Genomic DNA, 10,512 nt, shown 5'->3' on the forward strand with positions numbered 1-10,512 from the left:
CCATACTATCCCTGGGACAGATGTATTAGGCTAGGTTCAAACCTGCACTACACCTGGGACGCGCGGTCCTGTACAATGCAGGCGGTACACACCTTGGCGACTCCTGACTGCGCGGAATCGTGCACGATTGCCGCGCGGTGAGGTGTCGCCTAGGTGTGAACCTAGCCTTATGATGTCGGTACTAAGAATCATTTTTCCCACAGCCACCAACCAGATTTAGGATGACTCCTTTCTCAGTTATAAGCAGTAAATATTCTACCCAAGAGCGTACACCACAAGATGTCGTCTGCTACCTTTTAGGCATTTTCTCCCTCTGACGTAGCCCCTCTGAGGCGCAGTTGGTGGAGCTTAAGTTCCCGTTCACACCTGAGTATAGCAGGAAGTTCATGAGCGTTTGCCCTGCGTCGCTCATTTTTTTTCAGTGGTTTCATGCACGCTCATGTAGCAAATTCTGCCATATGCACCCCACTGGGTTTTTTTCTGCATGCGCGGGAAAACTGCATTTACCCGGCCGTGTTTGGGGTGCCATAAACACAAGCATGTTGCACGATTTAGAAGTGTTCTGTGGACGATTGTCAAAGCATGCATCTTTTTTTCCTGAGTTTAGCGCACGTTTATGGAACGCCTAGGTGTGTCCTGGGACTAAGCGTCCGTGTTTCAGGTCATTTTGAGCATTTTTAATGCACGGCGAAACCTCTTCGTCAAGCATTTTTTTAAAGCATTTTTCCAAAGGTTTTAGTCGCACGTTTTTCAGCTTGCGCTGTCCTCCATTTTGTTCCCCCGTTTTTTGTTTTTTTTGCAGAGTAAGACTGGCTCTTCATAGACAAATGCATTAAAACGCATGTCGTATGTTTCCAGGCCTTTCTGTTGACGTCTATGGGGCCAAAAGTGTAGATATCTGCAGAAAAGTAGCCCGTGTGCTTTTTCCAGCGACAGGTGTTTAGCTACAGGTGACAACGCTCAGGTGTGAACAGGGGCCATAGAAAACGATGGGATTCCTTGTGTTCAGTGTTTTGTAACTCCGGGCTACAAAATGCTTGGTGTGAACTAGGGATGCACCGATACTTTTTTCCCGGTTACGAGTAATATTTTTTTTGGTACTCGCCGATACCAGAAGTTCCATTAAGGAAGCCACCTGGCTCCCTTATTAGCTGGGCAGCATGTAATGACTCGCCACCCGGCTTCCCGATTTAGCAGGGAAACCGTCTTCATGCTTCTCGTCACTTGGTGACGAGAAAGCATGGACCTGGCTTTCTGGCCAATTGGGAAGCCGGGCACCGTTTAATGACGAGGCTTCCTGATTGGCCAGGAAGCCGGTTCCATGCTCCCTCATCACGAGGTGACAAGGGAGCATGAAGCCGGCTTCCCGGACAATCGGGAAGCCGGGTGCCACGTCATTACGAGCCGGGCAGCGTGTAATGACTCGCTGCCCGGCTTCCTGATCCCGGAAGCTCAAGTATCGGGCTAGGTATCGGAGCATTTGGGGCGAGTCCTCGCTCAAACACTTGGCACCGATACTAGTATGGGTGCATCACTAGTGTGAACGGGGACTAAAGGCGAATCTAGCCTAATTTTTGCAGAAAATGATTAAATGCATCCACATCAATCAAATGTCCAGTTATTAGTTGTTTGCACTGGAGCGCCCGCAGCATTGCACGTGAAGAGTAGATTGTGGATGGAATGCTCCGGCTTCTACAGACTGTTCCGCTGACCCTCTGTACGGACCTTTTGGTTATGGGGCTGGTGGAGGTCATCAATGGACTACAAGTGCAGGGGCATCTGTCTTGTGCTCCGTTGGCAAATACGAAATGGCACTTGGAGTCTTTTCATTCGCAGCCCATCACATGTGAATGAATTACATGGTCATACGAGGGGAGCCACTCGCACCCTCACTGAAATCAGATGTAGGTGCCTGTGGGGAGCAGAACCCTGCGATTCTGGGCCGGAGGACGTGGCCATGTTTCATGTTACATGAAAGCGTGTCCTGTTGCACTCCTTACCCAATAAAAAGTGTACCTGTATATCAGGCGGGTGCTTGAAGTGACCACTGGTGTGCTGGGGACATTTTTGGATTTCATGTTAAACTCGAAATACAGGTGTAACATGACACAAGGTCAGAAAGGTAAACCTTAGTGTTAAGAAATGTGTTAGCCAGGTTTGCTTTAAAAAAAATGAACCTATGTGAGGCTTGCTTCAATCCCCCCCACAGGGACACTTACCTTTCCTTGGTTCCTCCACTGCTACTCTTGGCTTTCTGGAGGAAAGAGAAACCCACTCTGGTCACTCTGAATGGACTCTGAGGCACTCTAGTCATAGCTTAGGGCTAAGGTCTCTCTTCCCACCCCCATGTGATAGTGCCAGGCCAATCAACAATGAGAGGAAGGGGATTGAGTCACATGATCCTCTGTACCCAGATGTACTGGGTATTCTGTTAGCTAGTATTGGAAGGGAGAAAGGCGAGTATGTGCTACCAAGAGACCAGTCATTACAAGGAGCCTGCTGCCTCGCCCCGTGTGGGCATTGCCCTGGTAGAGGGACCCTCCTGTCGCTCATCTTGTCTGTAGTATAGTGGGTGGCATTAGATCAGTCTTGGAAAGGTCATGCCCTTTGTTTACATAGCCTGAGGCCGACTGGAATGTTCCTCTATGGCTTGACCTCTCCAGGTGTGCTCTTGCTGTCACCTGGTCCCGTCTGCACAACGGCTGAACATTGTGAACAGGCTTTCAGTGTTATTGTCCTCTATGTTAGGCCCGGTTCACACCTGGGCGTTTTGTAGCGCGTTCCTACGCTCCTCAAAACGCTCAAACACCGAAATCCCATTATTTCCTATGGGTATGGTTCACACCTGGGCGTATTACAGGCCGTATGAACGCGCTACAAAACACCCTACGCCCAAAGAAGTACAGGAGCTTATTTGGGGCGTTTTTGTCGCGCGTTTCCATTGAGATACAGCCAAGTAGCCCTCGGAAACGTGCGTTTTTTTTACAGCGAATCGCAATAAAAACGTGTGACAAACGCGCATATTCGATATGCCTAGCTGTGAACCCAGCCTTAGTTAAAGGTGGTGGTAGGCCAGACTCACTAGGGGAGAAGCTTTAGGGTGGGTATTACCAGTTTGTAAATGCAAACGGAGGGAATGGGCAGCAGGACAGGTAAGAATTAAAGGAGAACTATGAGGGGGGGTGCTTTTCACTCACCTCATAGTTCTAGCCGACCTGTGACAATGAGACCGTCACAGGTCGGCTCAGTAGATCAGGAGGTGAGCGAACACATACCGGCGCTCGCTCACTTCTCGATCCTGTCACAGCTCTCTGCCGTGACAGGGGAGGGGCTGGATTCCCCCCTCTCCGATCCTCGGAACGGACGGGGGAGAGGGCGGGTACAGCTGGCTCTGCCTCTAGATAGGCAGAGCCAGCTGTCACTCACGCAGCTGGGCGGATGCAGACATCGATGTCGGGATCCGCTCTGGTTGCGGCGTCTCAGTATATGGAGAGCTGTAGCTCCCTATATACTGAGCTTAGGGTGACGGGAGGACGCTAGTTTGTGTCCTCCCGTTACCCTGAGGAGAACTATGGGGAAAAGCCCTGACCCCAAAGTTCTCCTTTAAAGCAGATCTATGGCCTACCTTAAAAAAAAAAAAGATAAATGCTGCAGGACTATATTTTACATTTATCTGCACTTAAAATGTTCTCAGTTCTGTGAAGTCTCAAAAATGCCTGTTTGATCTTGCCAGTGAAGTCCACCTAATGCAGCTTCTGGTGATGGGGTGACAACGATGCTGCACTGCTCTTGAATTCAGAGCAGAGTTGTCATCCTCGTGTAGTCTGTGTCTGCTTGCACTTGAAGTGGGCGGGGAAGATGTTGCAGGGGGTGTGGCTATTAGCATTGTCTCTTCTAATTCACAAGCCTCTCAGCACCTGGTCACATTTAGTCCCAGTCATTGCTTTCTGGATTGACAGCACTGGTCCTGTTGCTAAACCCCTCCCATTGTTAGCAGTGCCTGGGAGGGAAATGTGAGAAACCATGAAGGGCCCCTTCACACCACATCCAGATCATCTTCAGACCAGATTGTTTCCGGACCCAAAATGCATCCTAATGTATCCCTATGCTATTTCTAGCTTCTGTTCACACCAGCGCAGACCAGACCAGAAGAATACTGCAGGTCTCATGTTGCCTGGCCGGAATGCACTGGAACTGCGGTCAAGTTTACACCATTTTCCAGACCAGATCTGGCTCCGGAAAATGGGGTGAACCCGCCCTTAAGGAGGATTTGGCTCAGTCATGGGGGGGGAAGGAAGGTTTTTAATGACTTTATGAAGCTTGTGCAACGCATAGTAACTTGATTTGGGACTTGTTTAGGGCCCGTTTGCAGATGCTTTTTTATGGGTTGCGCATTAATTTTGTAAGATACCTCAACATGCCAAACTGTAGGTCCCGCAGCATTTGTGTGCCAGTTGAAATGAATGGGGCTGGAGTCTATTGATGCAGGCACGGTGCGCCGCTTTCCACTGCGGCAATGTACACGTTTTCCTGCACATTGCCGAGAATGAGCCCTCAAGTGCACCCGTTGCTAAGCAAGAATGGGGGTTCCCTTTAAGTCTTAGTTGACGTGTGTTGCATTGCCAGCAGTAGGAAACCGCTTTTCATAAACCTTCCTAATCACACTTGTGATATAAACATTCCTTCCTCTCTGACCACGGCTTCCCCTCACGTCTATCTTCAGCAAGGATTTCACCTTCCAGGATATCCTGCCGCGATACGGAGCCCCTTCTCCCTCCACACTTGCGGGTGTTGATAGCCACTCTCTCGATAGGCCATTGTGTCATCGGTGAATGTTCTCTGCCGCTTTCTGAAGGGTTGATGGCTGTAAAGCTGCAGAGCCGTGCTGCAGTGCAGTATGGGATATGTGCCAGCGGCTGGAGAGCGACTCATAATGCCATACATCCGTCTTCCTACCCAAGTCTTATGATCTGTATATACTATGCCAGACAGGATCAGCTTTAATGTTATCCACAGTCCATCTCCCTCAGCTGATCTGTGTATAGTACACTGGAGAGGTGCATTCTCGTCCTCTGTATAAACAATGCCGGAGGGTAATTGGTGGATGTTGAAACATTTTTCTTAAAGGAGAACTATGGAGTTAAGGCTTTCCCCAATAGTTCTCCTTAGGGTAACGGGAGGACGCTAGTTTGTGTCCTCCCGTTACCCTAAGCTCAGTATATAGGGAGCTACAGAGAAGCCGCAGTATACCGCGAGCAGCAGCTCGCGATATACTGCGGCTTCTCTGTATACCACGAGCTGTAGCTCACGGTATACTGAGCCTAGGGTGACGGGAGGACGCTAGTTTGTGTCCTCCCGTTACCCTAAGCTCAGTATATAGGGAGCTACAGAGAAGCCGCAGTATATCGCGAGCTGCTGCTCACGTTATACTGAGACGCCGCAGCTGAAGCGGGATCCCGACAATTATGCCGGGATCCGCTCAGCTGCGTGACTGACAGCTGGCTCTGCCTATCTAGAGGCAGAGCCAGCTGTCAGTCACGCAGCTGGGCGGATCCCGGCATAATTGTCGGGATCCCGCTTCAGCTGCGGCGTCTCAGTTAACCGCGAGCAGCAGCTCGCGATATACTGCGGCTTCTCTGTATACCACGAGCTGTAGCTCACGGTATACTGAGCCTAGGGTGACGGGAGGACGCTAGTTTGCGTCCTCCCGTTACCCTAAGGAGAACTATTGGGGAAAGCCTTAACTCCATAGTTCTCCTTTAACGTTAAAGAGCAGCTTTTGCCAAACAGAAGTATTTTTTTAATGTACGGTGAAACTCTCACAATTTAAAACAAGGTGGAATTAGCCCTTTGTGTCCCTGTGCCCAGACTATGGACATTCAAACATTTATATAGCTTTAAACCGAGCCCTCAATTGTCTCTAGCTGCGTTTACTGTGAAGTAATTCATTCTCAAAGATCTTAAAGGGGACCTTTTACACTCAAAAATCAAATTCTACCAATGCATCCCTCTACTGTATGATGATTAGTAATAACCTAGACATGTCAGGTGTAAAATGCTGTGAATGTGAAATACTGACACTTGCAGAGCATTCACTTCCTGCTTTGAAAGGGGCAAAATGACTTCAGTTTGACATAGCAATGCACACTGGGATTGCCTTGTCATCGGCAGAGCATTGCTGGAAAATCTAATCTGTATTCTCAGGAGATCTCAGGGAAAGGCATTTTCCTCTCTTGAGATGATGTGCATGGTCACATGTCCTAGTCACATGTCCCAGTAATCCAGGAAGTGATAGATCTAGTAATCTGCCCTTAGTAAACATGGCCACTGTGAGAAGACTGGGGAAGAAAAGAAAAATACAGTCTGCAAAGAATACAAAGCCAGCAATGATGTAGGAGTATGTGTCTGTAGATTCTCATTACTAAACACTTCTAAAGGTGTCTTTTGTTGTTATTTTAAAACTATGAGTAAGGCCTTGTTCACACCAAATGTAGAGCAGATCCGGTCAGGTTTCTGCACACGCACGCTAGTCTTTTAACCTCTTGCCGTCCGCCCGTAGTAAAAAAACGGACGGACGGCACTGCAGCATTGGCGGGTTGCCGTCTCCAGACGGCAATTTTTTTCTGCTCGTGCGCGCCCCCTAGCGGGCACGCACGGGCAGAAATGACCCGACCGTTGCACACACCCGTTACCGGGTGTTTCACATATAGGCGATCAGCGGGTCCATAGCCCGCCGATCGCCTATATGGGCTCGTTCCCAACGGTTTGAGTTTAGGCCTAAGGTCTCGTTCACACCTAGGCGTATTGCATATGCGCGTCTGTCGTGGGTTTTTTTACCGCGAGTACGAAGGCTACTTGGCTGTATCCCAATGGAAACGCGCAACAAAACGGCCCAAAGTAGTACCTGTACCTTTTCAGGCGTGGGCCGTTTTGTAGCGCGTTAGGGACGGGCGGAAATACGCCAAGGTGGGGAACGAGACCATTGAATACAATGGGATTTATATTTTTGAGCGTTTTGTAGAGCGTTCGTCGAGCGTAGAACGCGCTACAAAAAGTTCAGGTGTGAACGAGGGCGAAGTGTAAAGGGAATCTTTAGCTTACATATATATGTACATGGGGCTGCCGTTGTGCCTACTAGTGCTGCACCGTGATTGCGGCTTTAGCTAAACTGTAGTACGCTGGGAATTGTTTGTCATGTAGTAAATGTGTGTTTCTGAAATAAAGATTGTATATAGTACATAGAGTGAAAATAAGATCTAAAGCATCACAAAAATGTATTAAAATAAAATTGATCCAAACAGATTTGTTTCCTTTTTAAGAAGAAATGATGCAAGTTGCAGTAACCCATAGCAACCAATGGGATCTGACTGGTTGGGATTGCTGCTTCTTGCCTTGCAGAGTTTATGAATTGACCTGTGACATGTTTGTGTCTTTCAGGATCCAGCTGGGATCTTTGAACTGGTTGAAGTGGTCGGGAATGGCACATATGGCCAAGTGTATAAGGTAAGACCTCCTTTTCACTAATCTCAGACTTACTGCAACTCCCTCTTCCTTTTTTTTTTTCCTTCCTCTCCCTTGCCTTCCCTTCCTCGATTTACTCCACTTCCCTTTCCCTTCCCTCTTTGATCTCCCTTCCCTTTTCCCTCTTCCCTTGCTGTCCCTTTGCCTTCCTACCTCACTGTCCCTCCCCTTTGCAGTCTTCCCTTGCTCTCCCTTCTCTTTCCTGCCTTCTCTCATTTCCTTCCTTCCCTCTCTCCCTTCCCTTTTTACTTTTCTCTCCCTTTTTCTTCACTTTCCCTTTTTCCTCCCTTGCACTCTCTCCTCTCCCATTCTGCCTTCCATCCTCTTTCCCTCTTCTCCAACTCCACTTCCTCTCCCTCCGTTCTTTCCTCCTTCATATTTGTTTTATTGTATGTGCTCCCCCGTCCCCCTCCTTTCTCCTCCTCCATCACTGGCTCTCCCTCCTCCATATTTTCTCATTATTTCCCTGCACTTTCTATCATTCTGCGTCCGATTTGTTTTTCCTGATGGCAGCTTGTACACACGTTGTCAGAATCATGGAGGAGAGCTGCACTCCAGCCTCAGTGTCCGCTTGTCATTTCTCTTGTGAATGCCTCTCTGTTGCAGCAGCAGTGTTACCCTGGCACTGCCAGCCCGGAGACCGCAGTCACATAGGAAAACGCCGAGTAAGCAGACGGCGCAGAGAGCAGCGGGGAGCAGAGAGGAGGGGGGATTGTGGGTGAGAGAGACAGAAACAGAGGGGGAGTTATTAGAAGAATTAGTGGGGGAGTCGCGCAGTGGTGCAGCTTTCCATAGCAACTGGGAACGGTGTTCAGAATTAGTCGTCTCTGCTGTTCACTGGCATTTTACCTTCACTTTTATCTCCCTGCAGTGGGAGGGCCAACATTGCTTTGTAGGTGACGTCTGCCTAATGTGAGGCCATAAACTCGAATAGCACTGATTTAATTCTTGTCATTTCATCTCCCATTGCCTGCTAACCTGAAAACCCAACAGGCAGATTGTGTAACCTTGCTTTGTTTTACTTTCAGTAGCTGTTATATCACTGCTGATATGTTCTGTCCCGCCTCCTGCAGGGTGATACAGAGAGAAGGGAGCTATGAGTCTGTCCTCCTCCTGCAGGGTGATACATAGAAGGGAGCTATGAGTCTGTCCTCCTCCTGCAGGGTGATACATAGAAGGGAGCTATGAGTCTGTCCTCCTCCTGCAGGGTGATACATAGAAGGGAGCTATGAGTCTGTCCTCCTCCTGCAGGGTGATACATAGAAGGGAGCTATGAGTCTGTCCTCCTCCTGCAGGGTGATACATAGAAGGGAGCTATGAGTCTGTCCTCCTCCTGCAGGGTGATACATAGAAGGGAGCTATGAGTCTGTCCTCCTCCTGCAGGGTGATACATAGAAGGGAGCTATGAGTCTGTCCTCCTCCTGCAGGGTGATACATAGAAGGGAGCTATGAGTCTGTCCTCCTCCTGCAGGGTGATACATAGAAGGGAGCTATGAGTCTGTCCTCCTCCTGCAGGGTGATACATAGAAGGGAGCTATGAGTCTGTCCTCCTCCTGCAGGGTGATACATAGAAGGGAGCTATGAGTCTGTCCTCCTCCTGCAGGGTGATACATAGAAGGGAGCTATGAGTCTGTCCTCCTCCTGCAGGGTGATACATAGAAGGGAGCTATGAGTCTGTCCTCCTCCTGCAGGGTGATACATAGAAGGGAGCTATGAGTCTGTCCTCCTCCTGCAGGGTGATACATAGAAGGGAGCTATGAGTCTGTCCTCCTCCTGCAGGGTGATACATAGAAGGGAGCTATGAGTCTGTCCTCCTCCTGCAGGGTGATACATAGAAGGGAGCTATGAGTCTGTCCTCCTCCTGCAGGGTGATACATAGAAGGGAGCTATGAGTCTGTCCTCCTCCTGCAGGGTGATACATAGAAGGGAGCTATGAGTCTGTCCTCCTCCTGCAGGGTGATACATAGAAGGGAGCTATGAGTCTGTCCTCCTCCTGCAGGGTGATACATAGAAGGGAGCTATGAGTCTGTCCTCCTCCTGCAGGGTGATACATAGAAGGGAGCTATGAGTCTGTCCTCCTCCTGCAGGGTGATACATAGAAGGGAGCTATGAGTCTGTCCTCCTGCAGGGTGATACAGACAGAAGGGGAAGACTGCTAGTCTCAGGAGATTGTGGGTCCGATTTGGTGATGTCACCATTGTGCTTCTCACAGTTCTGTTTGCTGGAGAGGAAGGGGTACCTGAACGCCTGCAGTGCTAGGATCTCCCTGCTGCTTCTGCATACCTTCTGTAGATCTGCGTTTCCTCCATATGGTAGGTCTGTAATGGGGAAAGATCAGCTACAGGGAGCCTTTAGACAATACTGGTGACAAGTCCTTTGTCCTCTGCTTACTTTTTTTTGGTCACAGCTTCCACAGTACAGGTCCTCCTTTTTTTTTTTTTGATCCAGGGCTTTGAAACCCGGAATATATGCGCCGCACAAATGTCAGAGAGAGGATTTTACTGCGTGATTATTACCAATGTCTTTTCTTATGTTTTCTCTTAGGGCCGTCATGTCAAGACGGGACAACTCGCCGCCATCAAGGTCATGGACGTGACTGAGGTAAGAAGAAGATTATTTATGTAACCGCTTGTGCTGCATGTGGAATGAAAGCGCCTTCCAGTGTCATTTGGTTCTGGCTGCGTATATTCCAGACGACTTGTCTTTGCCAGAAGGGACAGCTGGAATTTTCCTGTGTGGAACCTATTATACAAGACCTGTAAACTATATTGTTCCAATTTTCCGGCGCGGCTCTGACGTACATAGGTTCTGGGCATCTTGATAGCCCCTCTACGGCAAGCGGCTGTTGTCAAAACTGTAAATCTGTTAACTATTTGGGCACCAGGTGATGCAAGAACCAACCATCTGGAGTTCTTCTTTAAAACCCGGCTCCAGGCAAAATATGAGCCCTCTCCAATCCTCCCTTCCACTAGGCAATATATGAACCCCCCC

At 49.0% G+C, this 10,512-nt stretch overlaps 1 protein-coding gene across 4 annotated transcripts in view; it reads left to right on the forward strand.

Annotated features, from left to right (window-relative positions):
- Positions 1–10,512, forward strand: part of MINK1 (misshapen like kinase 1) — a 102,665-nt gene that overhangs the window by 31,680 nt on the left and 60,473 nt on the right. For all 4 annotated transcript variants that reach the window (XM_018565825.1, XM_018565826.1, XM_018565827.1 and 1 more), the window contains exons 2-3: positions 7,438–7,503; positions 10,066–10,122. In XM_018565825.1, coding sequence (XP_018421327.1) covers positions 7,438–7,503; positions 10,066–10,122 — 123 coding nt within the window. The remainder of the gene's footprint in view (positions 1–7,437; positions 7,504–10,065; positions 10,123–10,512) is intronic.

The sequence above is a fragment of the Nanorana parkeri genome, unplaced genomic scaffold (assembly GCF_000935625.1).
Source record: "Nanorana parkeri isolate BGI_ZX_2015 unplaced genomic scaffold, ASM93562v1 scaffold890, whole genome shotgun sequence".
Taxonomy (NCBI): Eukaryota; Metazoa; Chordata; class Amphibia; order Anura; family Dicroglossidae; genus Nanorana; species Nanorana parkeri.